Source organism: Siphateles boraxobius, unplaced genomic scaffold (genome assembly GCF_051911475.1).
Source record: "Siphateles boraxobius isolate OS27281-9 unplaced genomic scaffold, OSU_SipBor_1 49, whole genome shotgun sequence".
In the NCBI taxonomy this organism is placed as follows: Eukaryota; Metazoa; Chordata; class Actinopteri; order Cypriniformes; family Leuciscidae; genus Siphateles; species Siphateles boraxobius.
The window spans coordinates 7,159,048-7,177,652 of NW_027509130.1; the positions used below are offsets into that span (position 1 = coordinate 7,159,048).

The window sequence follows — 18,605 nt, forward strand, 5'->3', positions numbered from 1 at the left end:
TGGAAAAACATGCTTTTTTTGTGCATGTATCGACAAAAACTAACAAAACATCTGTTTGATTATCATCTCTATCGTGTTCATGCTCACGTAACATTGCCGTTCTTTATCATCATGAAAGTTTATTATCTCCATGCGTTTTAAAGCCATATCAGTTTAAACTTCTGATATATGGTTTTCTGAGCGCACACAACCAAAGCTCGCGCACAGAAAGCTAGATGTCAGACGGTGCGTCCCGTGAGTATTAAACTAAGTTCTCTTTCACGTGTTATTGTGCTTAAACTGTTGAATACACACAAGGCTATGTCAAAAACACACAAAGTTCACATAAACACAGTCGATTATGTCTGTGAATGTAAACAGCAAGTAAAGATATCGCATGTGTATATTAGATCTGTGTGTATTAAAGTGAAAGCAGCGTAATAATTCACAGTACCTACTGCTAAACTGTAAATATGAATCAAACAACAAAAGAAAAACTGAAAATCCCTCACTGCTCTGGACTGAATTTACTTTAGTAGCTTTAATAAGAACACATTTCTTACTTAAATTCTGCTGTTAAATGCTCTGGCGTGGAGATAAAGCTCACTCAGGTCTATAATAGGGCAGAGTCCATTAGCAGTCATGAGCAGGGCCTAAGCATCTGATTTCACATTTCGACACTTATTATTATCATTTATGGGGATTAAAAACAAGAAGAGTGCCATAAAGAGAGACTTCCACAGAAAGGAAACAGTAAACATTTATTTTCATTGAACTGCAGCTACACACAAATAAACTAGCAATAAACATACGTCACAAACATGTAACTGAAAGAACAACTTATTTTCCAATTAATTTCACACATCACATAAATATATTTTCATAATTAAAATTTGGCAGAGTCAACAGTAACCACTTTACCACTACTAGTTAAAAAAGAAAAATTATACGTGCGCTAAATGCATGATCACTGAAGAGACTACCAACAGTTCAGGTCCTTTATAATCAACTAACAAATATTGAATTGATTAAAGACAAATAGATTCACACTTTTATTAGAGAAGACATGTACATTACACATGTAGAATTAGATTACGCTCTCAGCTTGTTGATTTCTTCTTCTAAGGTATCATGTTTTTTCAGAGCGAGCAGTAGTGCAGGATAAATGTCGAAGAGTCTCATTTCTGTGTCGGTGAACCATCAAATGAAGGTGCAGAAAGATTCTCCATTTCATGAAGTTCTGATGGATTGTTCTGTGTTTAAAGCAAGACATTGGCATCTACACAACTGAACTCTGCTAAGATGTCAAACTGCAGATCAGCTAAAACATTGTAACTTGATCAATATTACATTACCTTGAAATGGCATCTGCGTCTCTGAAGTGAGTTCCCTTGTTTAAATGTAAATCTGTGTTAGAAAACATAATTAAAAAGTAATTATAGAGTTAATCATATCAAGTTTTACTTTAAAAAAAAATTGAGCTGGTGATAAATGAAAAAAACCTGCACTTACTCAGGCTTATTCTTCACTGTAGGACAGGAGGCATTAAAGGACAGAAAATTATTTACATGACATGTTACATTTACATTCATGTAAATATTTAATATTATCAGCAAGTTAATAAGATTTAGCAAAATTAAAACCACAGGGAGTAAATCAGATTTATATGTAACCTACACAGCACTGCTAGTTTGTAACTGAGCCTATAACTTTTTTTTATAAACCAAACAGATTGCACTATAATTCATGAGTCTAAGTCGTTATTTATAATGTTAATTTCTCATACTTATGACAGTCGGGCTGATTTTAGTCTCCTTTAAAAAATACATAAAATGATACTTACAGAAAGCTCTTATTTGTAAAAACATCCAATATAAGGCAAAAACGCATTCAGAGAAAAAAACAACGACTCTCAGATCCTTCACGACATCCTCACGATTTCCTAAGAATTTAAATGAAAGAACTACATAAGGAGAAAGGAAAATTAAGACATTTGAAAACAAAATCGTCACGCAATTTTTAATAAATGTAATGTAATCGGATGTATATATGTATATTTTCTAAAGACACAGATAATGTTTTTTTCTAGTAGATTAGATAAACCTGTTTAATATTAAAATATTACAATCACTCACGTGCTTTCAGGATCAGTTCTGCTGTCAGTGTAACAGAGTTCAACAAAACAGGACCAACTGCTCCAAACATGATTTCATAACAGAGAGGCACTATAAACACACAGACACACAAAAACAAATCAAATAGTTGTACTAATACATTAAACTATTGTTACCACTAAAATCTTTACATTTTCTTTTATGTGCTACTATAATTGTCCTTTTCATTAATTAAATTAAAGGAATAGTCAACTTCAATGAAAATGAAAATGAAAATTCGGTCATCATTTACTCGCACTGTATGAATTTCTTTCTTCTGCTTAACACAAAGGAAGATATTTAGAAGAATGTCGGTAACCAGACAGTAGTAACCCATTGACTTCCATAGTAGGAAAAAAAAAATACTTTGGAAGTCAATGGGGTACATCAAACGACATTCTTCTAAATATATTCTTTTGTGTTCAGCAGACGAAAGAAATTCCTAGTTTGAAACTTGTGGGTGAGTAAATGATGACAGCATTTTCATTTTGAAGTGAACTAATCCTTCAAGAGAGTTTTATAAATACTGGGTGGACAAGAAAATAAGAAATAAAGTGATTCATATTGTCAGTAGTGTGTAATTACATGTATTTGATCCTTGTTGGCTTGTCTCAGTATTTGATCCTTGTTGGTTTGTCTCAGTCTGTTGTCGTCTCTGCACTTCTGAATGTTCTACCTCTGTTAAAACAAAACTGAAATTTGATTCAAAAATCAAAAGCACAGACGAAGAGTATGGATATATCCTGGGATCAGAAAACACATCTATTCTAATAACATGTTGATTTTTTGATCAAATGAGACTATACTGTAACTGTTACAGCACAGCAAAATTCTCAGTGTTAAATTAGCACTCTCTGCCCCGGGTTCACAGACTAGGCTTAAGATATTCCCGGACTAAAATGCAAACCAGTAATGTTTTTTTGTTTTGTTTTTCTAAGGCAGGTTTATAAAAGCTACTTAAATGTGCTACTTGAACTAAGGCCTAATCCTGGCTTAGTATATGCCCCGTCTGTGAAACCAGGCCTCTATGTTTATATAATCCACACTCAGAGTGTTAAAATAGTGACACTGAAGCAATGTTAATGACATAAGTGATGGATCGAGTATTGATTGAGCGTTTTTGAAGACACCTGATGATAACAAGCAGAATCACTGAAGGAAAGAGGAACAACAAGAACAGATAAAAGAGAAGAAATGAGCAGAAACACAAGAACTATAACTGACTTCCAGCCACAGCCTTAGATTAAATCAACTGAAGATAAAAAAACATTAAATCTCAAGATTTAAGAAGATTAAACAACTCCACACACAGTATTGCAGCTTCACTTATTACTTGCAGTTTTATTTGATTTCTGTCAGACCCAAGTTCTTATTGACAATTCAGGTCTAATAGATAATACCAATAACACGATCTTGGTCTTCAAGGCAATCATAATCCTCAGAACTTCGAGAAATACAACCAAATAGATCCATTGCAAGTATTCTGTTAATTGAAAAAAAAAGGAATTATTTTTTAAAATGTATTCCAAAAGTATTTGAGATGCAAATCAAAATGTAATCATAACTTAAATGTGCAACAACTCTAGGAAATGGAAAATACAGTGATCACTGTCCCAGACTCCTAACCTTGACCCAAGTAGAAATAGTTGACCTTACATAAAAAGCACGATAAAAGATGATTTATTGTAATGTCCCACGATTAATAATAATTTTTTTTTCGAAATTTGAAAAGTGTTTTTTAGATCCACTTTATTTAAAAAAAGAAAAAGAAAGAAAATGACATGCACCCATCTATCCGTAGCATACCTTTCTCTCCACCGAATATGCGTACATGAACATAGACCACTAGGATGATGTATAATGTTATCATCGATCTCCAGAAAATGGCTATGAATAAAAGTAAAAAAATACATTCTGCATTTATAAACTTTCACAGTCCACAATCCACATAGAGTAATACAACTGATCTCAGATATGACCGAGTTGAATTGAAAATTCTGAAATGTTGAGCAAATATTATAACTGATGATTGTGGAGAAGCATGTGAAAAAGTTTACATAAATATATAAAATTAACCATAAATAATATGCACTTACTATGCATACACAAAAGAAGTATAGACTGAACCATCGGCACAGCTAGAAAAGCTAAAATAAGAGATTGATTAATTTTTCATTCAAACAAGATTATTTCACGGATAATTAATACAAATGAAGGGATCTATTGAGGTGTCGCTTACCTGGATTAGGAAGTCCAAATGAGCAAATCAGTAGGAAGAATTGTGCCAGAGACAGAAAATATAAACAGACCCACTTTACATGCATCCTACTAAACACACACACACACACACACACACACACACACACACACACACACACACACACACACACACACACACACACACACACACACACACACACACACACACACACACACACACACACACACGCTCACAACAAAAAAAGAATATTACATGAAATCAATAAAAAAAAGGATTTTAAATACAGAAATGTCAGCCCTCTGAAAAATATAATCATGCATGTATATTGTTATATATACTAAATATATTAGTTTCACCTTTTAATCTGAATTACTGAAATACATGAAGTTTTGCATGATATTCTAATTTTTCGAGTTCCACCTGTAGTTTGCTGGTTGATCAGTCTAAATGTCTGAGCTTTAGCTCAGTCACATTGTCAAAGAAAATATCAAGATTAACATAACCTATGCTCACTTCCTTTCCCTCATTATTCTTCTCTTTGCTGTTCCTCCTTTTCTTACACTTTTTTTTCTGGGCATTTAGTTGTGGTTCTTGCTTTTCTTTACCTGAGCTCAGCCCTCTTGTACACACTACACTGGCATCTCCTTCTACAGACGGTGGCCTTTATTTGTTCCCTAGGATAACAGATTTTATTTGTGAAGTGGATGGATTAAATGTCTTTCTAGAGCTAATAAAGCCCACAATAAAAAAAACAACAAAAAAAAAAAACATATTTTGTTCAATAAACGTAGCTAATTTAAGGAAAACGTTTAAGTTAAATTAAAACAGAGGAAACAAGTTAATTTAGAACAAAATATTTTGTTGAACTAACTAAATATATTTAAATCACTGTGTCAGGTACTTAATAGCAAGAGCACAAATTAGCATGCAAAAGACGGTTTCATTTATTATATCTATAACTTGTGGGATGAATAAGTAAGAAGAAACTTGCATCAGTGTACTGGCATTATCATGTGAAACTGCAGTCATCCACAGCCTACACGAGCGATTGGCCACTTTTGCAAGAACAGTGGTTTGGTGCGCGTATCAAACTGACATGGTTGCGTGATTTTTAGCAAATGGGGCCTCGTCATAACTATTTCGCCGCTAGGGTGCGAGCTCAGAGAACCCATGAACCATGAGGGTTATACGTGACCTCAGATTTTATAATGTAGACATTGACACTTTTGCACAATAAAAAAGAATAAAATTAGCCCGTTGGTAGCGTGTTATAGACTACTACAGAAGAGGGAAGCATTTTTCTTAGCCTGACACTCAGCTATAATAACTTTAAAAACTATAAAAACAAATCATTCAGAAACTCTTACCTCTGCTCAAAACGAAAGAGAAAAGCACAACATATCCAAAAAACATTCCTAAAATTATGCGATGTGTAGAGGTCTTATGTGCACTCTTTTTCCAGGCATCTGTAAAGAAAACTGCAAGAGGAACAGGCAAAAATTAAAGGGCAAAAAAAAAAGAAATGCTCGAAAAGTATAGACCTTAAACTGGAATGAACTGTGCAATGTTTGGTAAAATTTGTTTTTGTCAGGGAACCGAGGGACAGACAACAGGAATGCAGTTAAAGGATGATTATTGTTGTAGTGAGAGCATAACCAAATGCTTCTTTCAGGTGTTAAAAGGCCTCTATTGCAGATGGATTTCAGAAAGTTACGAAGAAGGGTGGTGAGAGGAGAGGTGATCTTGCTGAAATTGGAAATGAACCTGCTTAATGTGATGGCAATGGTCAGCCAGGTTCTGGGAGTATATCAGGATGTTGTCGATATGATGAAGTGATAAAGAAACTCCCGGAACACCTCATTCATGAATCCCTGGAATACGGAAGGTGAGTTGGACAGCCCGTACGGCATAACTCTATATTTATAGTGGTTTGATGGTGTAATGAATGCAGCATTGAGTGAGCAGCGAGCCTCCGAAATGTAGAGTGTATTCAGCCACAGACAAATTTCCCTGCTTCAGATGAATTAGTTGATAATGGACTGAGAGAGCGTTAGCAGTTTGACCAAATTCTTCCTTGAAATGATTGGTTACGTTAATATGGTTTAATTTGTGATGGGACCATTGTGGTCCCAGATTGGTTTAGTCCATTATAATGTTTTACCTGTGAGTAGAGAAATGATAAAAGCTATCTTAGCTCGGTTGGTTTGGAATCGCTGGGGTTGCGTTTCGAGGTTAGGGGAACATTTAAGTAGAAATCTGCTGGAATGAATCTGCTGCGCCTGTAAATGTCACTGGTTCGGCCATGGGACTGGCGAGTGAGTGAGGTTCCGGGTGGTTGCAGTGAAAAGCAGAGGTGTTGGACCAGGTCTACAAATGGATCAGATGTTGTTGGTAAGTGAGCATTGGTTTCCATGTTACGTTTATTGAAAAGAGAATGAATGGATTATTGAACGGATGTTTATTGAACAGAGAAGGCAGATGGTAGGCAATATGTCAGACTTAAAGGGGGACTATGCAGTTTTTTTAGGTTAACTGAACAGCTTCGGAGTTATTGGAATGGTTATATGACTTTTTTCGGGTTGAATGGTGGTTGTCGGGGCTGGCAAGTTTCAATCTCTGAAGAAGCCTATGGAGGAGTATGGAGGAGTGATCCAGCTCTCAGATTTCATCAAAAATATCTTAATTCGTGTTCCGAAGATGAACGAAGGTCTTACGGGGTTGAACAACATGAGGGCGAGTAAATACTGACAGAATTTTCATTTTTGGGTGAACTAACCCTTTAACTTATAGGGTTCTTAGTATGTCGGGTACTCGAGGACTGGAGGAGGTCAGGTAAATCCATACACGTAGTGAATGACAAGACGATACAAACCAAGGACGGCATGGGTACGTGTATTTAGGAGTCCTTAATGAGTGGTGACAGGTGTTGCAGGTAAGTATTTGGGTGAGAGTGAACAAATGGGCGAAGTTGTAGGGTCTGGTAGTGATAGCAAATTCGTGACATGATGCTGTTATAATTTATGTTTTACAGTATGTGGAGATCACCTCATCTTATTTCAGAATGATGAAGAATTTTTTAACTTTCCTTATTTAAAATTCTGGCCCACACTGGTACTAGCACGTAACAGTGTACCGAAGGCAGATTGTGCCTATTTTAAATGAAGTAATGACAAGCAGATTACCCACTTCCTTATTGAAAAGTGTCCCCAAATGATATGTCAAATGTAAAAATAGAATTAAAATATTTGATTTTGATTTTAATTTTCACAAAAATAATAAACTGAATAAATTAAAAAGCTAATTTCAAAAATAAATTGCACATAATTATTTTACGATTTTGTACTTAATCCTAATGATAATTTGGATGTACCTACCTGAATAAACAACAACGGTGAAAACAGCTAATTCTTTTTTTCTACTTGAAAACCTGATCCAGGTTTTAAGGTTGTCTGTAAACACAAAACATTGAATATACCAAATTAATATTTTATAAGGCACTACAATGTTAGTTCTCCTCTCCTGCATTAGTAAATTGTGACAGACAGATAGTAAATATTCTTATTCCCATAGCATCAAATTTTGAAGCAAGTAAAATGAATTACTCAGTTTTAAAAACCTGTTTTCTGTATGCATTCATCTTGAATTAGGCATAACGCTCATAGCCATGTTTCAATAATTGACATGTTAATATATAATTGCAACAGCATAAATATCTTACACTGTGCTTAGTCTTAATTTGTCATCATCAATATGTTTTTTTTTTAATGATCTCCCTGGAAAAAAGAACATCTGTTCATGTCAAACATACCTTGAAGATAATTTAAATAGGAAAAAGCCCAAATCAACATAAAACACCTCAGAATATTCAGAGCACAGCAGATGATGATCTCAGTCAGAAATCCTGGAAAACAATATTAAATGATGGGTATTAGAAACGAAAAAATTTTTCTTATGCAAGTTTCTCATCATGAAAAATGAGCACAACATTACAAGACCACATTCTTAATATAGTGCTGTATATGATTACATATATAAATGTAGCTCAAAGCTGCAATTATGGGGCCAAGCCATGACCACCAACTGCATAAAGTTTGACTGGTTGTAGTATTATGGTGATTCTTTTTGGACAAATGGTTTAATATGCAATGAGAAGAGGACTTTTGCAAATTATCTACCAATCAGGTCATTAGTTTTCTTTTTGACATGTAGATCTTAGCTGAGATATTACTTATATAAAACACTAATCTGAGTGGAATTTGGTGAAGATTGGACATATTGTCTAGGACGAGTTCGGAAATGGTATACAGACAAAATGGCACAGTGTCGAAAAATGTATACCACTGGATTATGTATTAGAAAACACCTTTGTATTTAAAGTACGTTTTTGTATTATGTAAGTTTTGTTATATCTTTTGATCACTAGGTGGTAGGGGTGGGCGATACTGCAAAATTTGGTATCGATCCGATACCAAGTAAATACAGGGCCAGTATCGCCGATATCGATACTGATACCAATACTTTTTAATTTTAAAAGCATGCACTTGAACTTACATGCACTTTCCTCTGCTAGAGCAGTGTGTCATGATTTATGAGGTGAATGCATCATTAATATGCTAAATCTGAATACGTTTTAGTGACCACTAAATATTTTGTGATTTGTGCTCTCAACTCGCCTGTAATTAGTCAGTGACTTTTACCAAACTACCCTAATTATAGTAAATGCACTATTGTACACTTGCCTACTGTTCAAAAGTTTGGGGGCTGTAAGATTTTTAATACTCTTCTGCATTTATTTGATCAAAAATACAGTAAAAACTGTAATATTATTACAATTTAACATAGGCTATTCTGTCATTTATTCCTGTGATCAAAGCTGAATTTTCATCATCATTACTCCAGTCTTCACGATCCCTTATGATGAGAATTCATTTTAATTTGCTGATTTGCTGCTCAAGAAACATTTCTTATTATTATCAATGTTGAAAACAGTTTTATGTTTTTGTGGACACCAAATCATTTTGCATAAAATGTATCATGATGAACAAAGCTGAAAGAACAGCATTTATATGAAATAGATTTTTTTTAACAGTGTAAAACCCTTGACTGTCACTTTCGATCAATTTAATGCATCGATCCTTGTTGAATAAAAATATTAATTTCATTATACAAATCTTACTTAGGTCAACATTTTGAACCATTATGAAAACTTTTAATTTGTTTATTGCGAAATAACTCCCGATTGTTTATCTGTCATCTAAGCAAGGCTTCGTTTCCCAAACGCACTGAGACAGAAGCACCAGCAGCGAACGCTCTCTGTGATTCGTTAGTTTCGTCTTGTATACAGATGACTTGGAGAAATAGTTCTACCCTACACAATTATTCGCTAACATTCGCTTATTTTTCAACTTAGAAGCTTTTTTTACGCACTGAATTGCGTTCTAAATTAATAAAAATTACTGGTAAAAAAAACACATTTGGATCGATAATTTTATGTGAGGATCGATCCTTTTCGATACCACGTCAGTATCGAAAGTATGGATACTTCAGGATCGATCCGCCCACCCCTACTAGGTGGTACCGGCCCAAAACTACATTGGTTGCTTCAGGGCATGGTGTCAAAGCTACATGTCAAGATTCATCTGCATTTGGCAAAGCGTTTATAAAATAAAGCATTTGTTGACAAAATTTAAAAAAGGTGGCCGCCCAAAATGATTAACATGGGAAAACTGTGTTTAATCGACTTGGTATGTTGCACTTATCGACTGGGTATGTTGCACTGAATTTAATAAAACCAATCTCATAATTTCCTCCAAACTGTTCAGAAGTCATGAAAAATGCACATTTTTCATGTCACTTGACCAGTAGGTGGCACTGTGCCAAAACTAATATGCAACTACCTTCAGATCATATGGTCACGTGATGACAGGTACCAAGTTCTGTCTCACCAAAGCGATGAGATATAGCTTGACGGTGTGCACATCGTCTATTTTGTAAAATCACATTTCAGGAAAAATTAAGAATATTGAAAAATATTATAATCTGATCATCTGAGCAAAATTTGGTAAAGATTGGACAAAATTGGTTGGAGAAGAAAGCGAAATACACATTTCAGTAATATTCAAAAAGCCGGACACCAAGTTCAGCCAAATATGACAAAATTGGTATTGCTGTTCTTAGCATGACCTAAGGAACCTATCAAGATCATGATAGGTAAAATTAGTCGAAATCCATTATCATTTTATGACATTTCATTATAATTGTCATGGGCATATAAATGGGAACGGTGTCATTGACACATACCAAATTTCGTAATGATACGCCAATGCTTTTGCATGCTTGCCGTCAAATCGTGAAACCATTTATTGGGAACAATTTTGAATATCAAAATAAAAGCGAATACTTTCTTGTGTCTCTACCTCCGGATCATCGGAGCAAAGGCAGCGTTATAATTAAGTGTTTTCATTATAAGTCAAAATGGCAGGAAACAATGCAAATTTAGCATTTAAAATTAGCATTTAACTCGGCTTGAGCTTTGGAATCAGACGAAAAAAGAATTTTGTTTCTTGGCCTTGGTTCAAAGGTTACTAGCAAAAAACAAACAAAACAACAACAAAAAAAACACTAGTGCATTTTTGACCCATTGATGGCACTAGACTGTTTGAAAGTCTGACACCAAGTCAGATTAAAACTACAACCTTTCTCTATATATCTGTGCCAGATTAACTTTTTCTATGGGCTGCCAAAGAAGAAGAAGAAGAAAAGGAACAGATACAAAAACTATGTTACCTAAGTACCAAACTAAGGTACTTAACTCACCTTCAGTAAGACCCCAGAAGATGAAGGCAAAGAACATAGAGATGTTTGGACAAAAGACCAGAGAAACCTGGAGATTCCTGATTGTTCTGCTGGTGACTGGAGGGAAGATACAGAATAATCAAAGACATTTATGGTGAAACATACATAAATAAATCCCAAGAAATAAAAAAGCACCTGTGTTTTTTGATCTGCAGTAAATCAGACAGCAGAGCAAAAGTGCAGCTCCAGATGCAGCAGCGATACAGAAAAACAACATCATTAAGTGCAATGTAGAGAAATCTGTGAAACACAAACACAACTTTTACATCTGGGGCCGTATTCACAAAGCATTTTATCTTACCACTAGGAGTGCTCCTAAATCGCACTAAAATATTTTAGCTAGGAGTTTTCTCTTAAAAGTTATTCACAACGCCTTTCAGACCTACTCTTAGTAAAGAAAAATGACAACTCCTAAACTAAGAGTGAGTCTTCGTTGCTATGGATGACGTCATTACTCATGCACGAGCTTGACTGAAGTGACCACCTTGATTGGCTGATGATTGTAACGCGGGAATGATTCCAAACACCTCCCCTATGATGATGAGTGACAGGTGACAGGTCTGAGAATGCGTACGCTGCACAAGTAGTGCGAAGGACGGAAGATGATGAATAACTGAATAAATAGCCTAAATGAATAAAGAGTAAGGAAAAACAAATAGCCTAGTAGCCTAATGAAACATATGGATTGATGCAATATCTTTGCAACATTATTGAATTAATCTGTCACTATATGCCTCTGCCTACGTTTGCAAAGAGAAGAACATTTTAATTTGATTCACAATGAAATGTTACAATTAGTTTACATGCAGTGAGTAGTTTTGGTTGTTGTTGGTGGCGTTGTTGCATCCCTAGTTATGCCTACAATGCAAAATTGTTCCCTCGTGATTGGAAGCTCCTGTAGCCGCCGCATACGCATTTCAAAACATCGCAACGTGAAATGCCACAAAAAGCGGTTTGTGAATAGGTCTTAGTGAGTTAGGAGTCCTCTCGACTTCTTTTAAGCTGTCCCAGACTTAGGTGCTACTTTTAGGGCTAAAATGCTTCGTGAATTACTCTTAGTCAAAAAAATTAGGAGTCCTAAAGTTACGAGTGACACGCCCATTATTTTTAGGAGTTGCTCCTAAATTCGCCAGTTAGGAGCTACTTTTAGCCTTAAAATGTGTTGTGAATACGGCCCCTGAACTTATTATATTATATTTGGTCATTGTTTCTAATAGAGAAATATTTAGAAATAATTTGCAATTAAGAATATTCATCCTGTTTTATGTTATACACATTAAAATGAGTATATGCTGTTTATACTGTGTAAAGAAAATAAATAGTTTGCACCATAAATAGCAACAAAAAGAATGCTGTTTACACCAATTACAAATGGCAAAAAAGTGTAAACAAAAAGTAAAAACAGTCATTTGCAAGATAGTTCCTGCCTTATTTATTTGCCATGACTTACCCAGTCTCTCCAGTACCACAGTTGTATTGGCTGAAAGTCCTCCAGTAAACACTTCACACATGTAAACTCCTTTGTCCTCAGTTCTGACACTCTTCAGTCTGAGAGAGAAGTTTCCTTTGGGGATTTCATCAGTGAAGAACTCAACTCTGTCTCTGTATTCCTCATCTAATGAATCTGGTAAAGCCTCATTGTTTAGGTAGAGCAGAACCATGATATCTCCATCTGTTCTTTTCCATGAAAGCTCTTCAATGTGTTCAGGTTTGATGTGAGAGTCGACAGAGCAGTTCAGAGTGACGTCCTCACCCACAGACGCAGATATGGAGCGACTCGATCCTGATACCAGCAGACGCTCTGAAAGAATAATGGTTTAAACATACACATAAAATACATAAAAATGGCATTTGATGGAAATTTTCCCCAAAATTCAAGTGGCTCTCACTCACCAACATCTTTTATTTGAACCACAGTCTCATTAGACTCCTGTAAACTGTAAACTTTACATGTGTAATTTCCCTCATCTTCAGCTGTCAGATTGTCCAGACGGAGGGAGAAATTTCCATGTTGAATCTGATCAGTAAAGAAATGAGCTCTATCATGATAATCCTGCTGCTGGACCTCTGATCGACTCTCACCATCTAGAAACAAATGAACCGGAGTCTCTGAGTCTGTTCTTCCCCATTGCACCTCCAGGCCCGTCACTGGTAAAGGTTTATCAACATAACAGGGTAAAACCACGGACGATCCAAGAGGAACAACCAGAGGATCAGATGGACCACGCACAGTGAAGCCTAAGAAGAAATAGACAAACTGATTAATGTATAAAATTAGGAAGGAAAGCGCAAAGGCCATTTTTAACTTAATGTGATAATACGTACCATCAGCGATCATCAGAAGTATTGAAGTAAAAATACACTTAACATGCATTTCCATGTAAAAAAAAAAAACTATGATAATATAAAATAAATGATCATGCAACAGTTTTTTTGTCCGTGTGTTTTCATTCGAGAGAACACATAAAAGTCATTCTTTTAGTTTCGCTTTTTATAATTATGTGCGCATCAATGCTTAATCAGAAATTGTCACAACAGAATCTTGTTGACCCTCCATTACAGCTGATGGAGGTGGCTTCTGTTTACACTCAAACCCCGTTAAAAAAAAAAAAAAAATTTATATATATATATATATATATATATATATATATATATATATATATATATATACAGCACAAAAAAGAAGAAAAAAAAGGAAATTGAACAAAAATACAAACTGTCTGAAAATGTGTCTTCCATGCATCAGAATTTAAGTTTAATGCACTGGAGTAATTTGTATTCATGTGTGTTTATAGGCTATGAATGCGTGTGTGAGTGTTTTATAAGTCAGCTGAATATGTTTATGTATAAACATATTTTTATGTATAAATATGTTCATGTATAAATATGTGCATGCCAAGGGTGTCGTATAGGTGAGCCCAGCTCCAAGTCTCCGTCGCGGCTGATCCCAGCCAGCCAGCCCCCCTCCCCCGCCCTTATTTTATGGCCGAATAAATGAACCGTCCAGTGCTCAATTGAACAGGCCGTAGGCCTAATTATGCACTCTGTAGCCGATATTAGAATCCAAACTATAGTGAAAAAACACTATTTATTTGCACGGTAACAAGATCAGCATATTAAGACCTTAAATTCGTAAGTACATAACACAAGACACTTCTCTTTAAATACAAACAAGACTTTATTGATTATTACAACACTTAAAACTAACATTTAACGCATAAACACGCACACACACATTCACACGAGTTGCAGAAAGAGAGAAAGTTAGGAAAGAATGATCAGTGAAATTATGAAATCCCAAGTTCCTAGCAATATATGCAATTTATAAGACCTGGGGCCGTATTCACAAAGAATTTTAAGGCTAAAAGTAGCTCCTAACTTGCGAATTTAGTAGCAACTCCTAAAAATAATGGGCGTGTCACTCCTAACTTTAGGACTCCGAATTTTTTTCACTAAAAGTAATTCACAAAGCATTTTAGCCCTAAAAGTAGCACCTAAGTCTGGGACAGCTTAAAAGAAGTCGAGAGGACTCCTAACTCACTAAGACCTATTCACAAAGGATTGTAGCGCATATCACCGCCTCGCAGTAGTGATGGGCGATACTGCAAATTTCTGTATCGATCCGATACCAAGTAAATACAGGGCCAGTATCGCCGATATCGATACCGATACTTTTTCATTTTAAAAGCATGCATTTGAACTTGTATGCACTTACAGCAGTGTGTCATGATTTATGAGGTGAATACATCATTAATATGCTAAATCTGAACACGTTTTCATCACTACTAGGCCTAAATATTTTGTGATCTGTGCTCTCAACTCCCCTTTAATAAGTCAGTGACTTTTACAAAACTACCCAAATTATAGTACTAGCCTACTGTTCAAAAGTTTGGGGTCTGTAAGATTTTTATTTCTCTTAGTAAAAACTGTAATATTACAATTTAACAATTTAACATAGGCTATCTGTTTTCTATGCCATAGTAAACTGTAATTTATTCATGTGATCAAAGCTAAATTTTCGGCATCATTACTCCAGTCATGATGATAATTCATTTTAATATGCTGATTTGCTGCTCAGGAAACATTTCTTATTATTATCAATGTTGAAAACAGTTTCATATTTTGTTGGAAACCATGATACATTTTATGCAGAATTATTTGATGAACAAAGTTGAAAGAACAGCATTTATATGAAGTAGATTTTTTTTTTTTACAGTGTAAAACCCTTGACTGTCACTTTTGATCAATTTAATGTAGGCCTATCGATCCTTGTTGAATAAAAATATTAATTTCATTAAAAAGATCTTACTGACGTCAACATTTTAAAACATTATGTACAGTTTTGGTTTGTTTATTGCGAAATAACTCCCGATTGTTTCTCTGTCATCTAAGCAAGGCTTCGTTTCCCAAACGCACTGGGCCTGTGAGCTCAGCGAAGCACCAGCATCGAACGCTCTCTGTGATTGATTGGTTTCGTCTTGTATACAGATGACTAGGAGAAAAGGTTCTATCCTACACAATTACCCGCTAACATTCGCTTATTTTTCCACTTAGAAGCTTATTTTACGCACTGAATTGCATGCTAAATTAATAAAAAATTACTGGTAAAAAAACACACACATTTGGATCGATATTTTTGTGTGAGGATCGATCCTTTTCGATACCACGTCAGTATCGAAAGTATGGATACTTCAGGATCGATCCGCCCATCACTACCTCGCAGTCGTCCGGGGTCTGCGACACAAGCGGGAATGCTGCATTGATCTGCAAACAAATCTTCTCCTATGTCTCACGCTTAGTTTTACTTGATATCCCAGTGTCGAATTTCCCTTTTATTTTTATTTTTTTATTTTTTCAGCACCAACTGGGCCAGCAGCAGTAACTGATCCTGCGTCCAGTTGGGCTTTCTTTTTCGTTTTGGCGAGTTCATAATCCACCGTCATTCAACTATTACATTACTTCAATAGGAGCAACATTTACTTGCTTTAAGTAGTCTATTTAGGCTATGGAAGCTTGTTTCCGCCACAGAATGAAAAATAAAAAAGCTAATTGCGACTTATCTCACAACTGCGACTTTATTTCTCACAATTCTGACTTCATATCTCGCAATTGTGAGATAAAAAGTCGCAATTATTTTAATTTATTTTTATTCAGTGGCGGAAACAAGCTTCTATACTAATAGGATGCCAATTAACCAAGCAAGTGTTAATGCAAGTGTCGTTTTTCATTATTAGGCAAGTGGCGGTTTCATTAGGGTAGCCTATTAGGCTACCTTAATTTAATTTAATTGAATTCACCACTTTTCTCTCTCTTTCTGCCTTTTTAGAATTACACTTCACTGGGGCCTGCACAAACATGTCATTATATATGCATTTCGATGACATTACTATTATTATTTTGTAGGGATGCACCGATACCGATACCAGTATCGGTATCGGGCCCGATACCAAGCTCATGTACTTGTACTCGTACTCGTAAAAATACCCCGATACCAAAGACCGATACCTCACGTATATCCTTAGCTTATATTTCTTAATTCTTATGAGCACTCTTCCTGCAGTTATAGTGTTGCTAGATTTAATAGTACACTCTAATATTTCACTTTACACTTTCGGCTGTGATTACATTGTTACTCAGTGTTATGTTAAACATTTGTTCTGTGATTTCTTTGGCACTTTATGACAAATTTGATTGTCTTGTTGTCTGTGATTTCTTTAGAACTTTGACAACTTTGTGACAGGCAGGTAAAAATTACATTCATTATGTCCTTGGTTTTGCCCTTTGGAGGTTATTGGACACTGTGAAATTTGGGCTTTGAAAATTTGTGATAAGCACAATAAGAATGATTTATTTTTTTAAGTTTATTTAAGTTGTTGAAAATAAAGATGCTGATTTGTTCATTAGTCTCATTGTGTTGTTCTTAGAAAATTGCCACATAAAACGAGAAAACCCCCCAGTACAACAGGCATCGGTATCGGTATCGGCGAGTACCAGGAAAAAAATATCGGTACTCGTACTCGACCCTTAAAAAGTGGTATCGGTGCATCCCTATTATTTTGTGTAGGACACAGACATATTTAGATGTCGTAATTCCATGATTTGTTGCGTCTGTGTTATGTTCCGCATGATGGCCCTGTCATCTAACAACCAATCACCGTGATCATTGCGAGGAAACTCGTGCATGAGAATTGACGTCATCCATAGCAACGAAGACTCACTCTTAGTTTAGGAGTTGTCATTTTTCCTTACTAAGAGTAGGTCTGAAAGGCGTTGTGAATAACTTTTAAGAGAAAACTCCTAGCTAAAATATTTTAATGGGATTTAGGAGTACTCCTAGTGGTAAAATAAAATTCTTTGTGGATACGGCCCCTGACCTAAAAAAAACAATTCATTTAAGCCTTCTATCAATTCTTAGGCAGGGTTATTAAATTTGATCAGGGGTGGTAAAAGTACTCAAAAATTATACTCGAGTAAAAGTATATATACCTAAATAAAAAATGACTCCAGTAAAAGTAGAAAGTCCTCCATTCAAACATCACTTGAGTAAAAGTACAAAAGTATCCGATTTAAAACGTACTTAAGTACCAAAAGTAAAAAGTAAATATTCAAAATGTAAATATCAATAATTAAACATTGCATATCACTCCCAAAACAATTGATCTGTTTTAATTGAACAAATTATTAGATACTGCAATTAAGAATTTGTTAGATTTGCAATCATAAGAGACGATGAAGCACCTTGCATCAATTCTAAACAATTTCATTAAGTTTAGTGACAGCATATTATGGTGCAATGACTGGTAGGCCATTCTTTGATACAAATTTTACAATTTCAATTCAATTATTGTGGTTTGATTCCGATCTTGATTCAATAGATTCATTTTGATAAATATTTGGTACAGTAGATATATGTTAATTTTTTAAATTAAGAAAATCTCACCTAATTCTGTAAACATAGGCTACAGAGAGCCCTGTCAGCTGGTATTATTACATGTTAAAAATACATGTGATTTTTATTATAATAACAACTTTATAATATTTTAATGATATAAGTAAAAATATAATACATATATAGTGCACATTTAACAAAATACTAATTTATACTAATATTAAATATATTATAAAATACTAATTTTTCTAGCAAACTGCTATGGTCATTAAATGTTTTTTTTTTTTCCTGAGGTAAATGTAACGTTATGTGACATTGTTCTCCAGCTGATTTATTGACCTCTTTCCGCGGTTGAAAAACACTGATTTATTGATATTATGTATAAGGTATATACATTTCGGTAAGTTGTACTGTATCTTTCAACATAGGCTACCTATTATTGTTCATTTGTGTTTAATTACAATTAACTAGCAGTAAAGAGATTAACGGCACCCCATATAGCAGGCGC

General features: G+C 34.9%; 3 protein-coding genes across 6 annotated transcripts in view; 1 reads left to right on the forward strand and 2 right to left on the reverse strand.

Annotated features, from left to right (window-relative positions):
* LOC143710998 (MIF4G domain-containing protein B) overlaps positions 1-18,605 on the forward strand; it is a 1,123,636-nt gene that overhangs the window by 997,062 nt on the left and 107,969 nt on the right. The window lies entirely within an intron of this gene.
* LOC143710983 (uncharacterized) overlaps positions 1-18,605 on the reverse strand; it is a 39,704-nt gene that overhangs the window by 8,233 nt on the left and 12,866 nt on the right. The window lies entirely within an intron of this gene.
* On the reverse strand, positions 722-13,546 carry LOC143711056 (junctional adhesion molecule-like). Its single transcript, XM_077202342.1, has 16 exons — positions 13,534-13,546; positions 13,102-13,446; positions 12,659-13,009; positions 11,344-11,448; positions 11,170-11,265; positions 8,162-8,254; positions 7,728-7,802; positions 4,372-5,831; positions 4,229-4,279; positions 3,939-4,019; positions 3,533-3,615; positions 2,718-2,810; positions 2,115-2,204; positions 1,807-1,921; positions 1,335-1,386; positions 722-1,232 (listed from the first exon to the last, which is right to left on the reverse strand). Exons 1-8 carry the CDS (start codon positions 13,544-13,546, stop codon positions 5,707-5,709), a joined length of 1,203 nt encoding a protein of 400 aa, XP_077058457.1. The 3' UTR covers positions 722-1,232; positions 1,335-1,386; positions 1,807-1,921; positions 2,115-2,204; positions 2,718-2,810; positions 3,533-3,615; positions 3,939-4,019; positions 4,229-4,279; positions 4,372-5,706.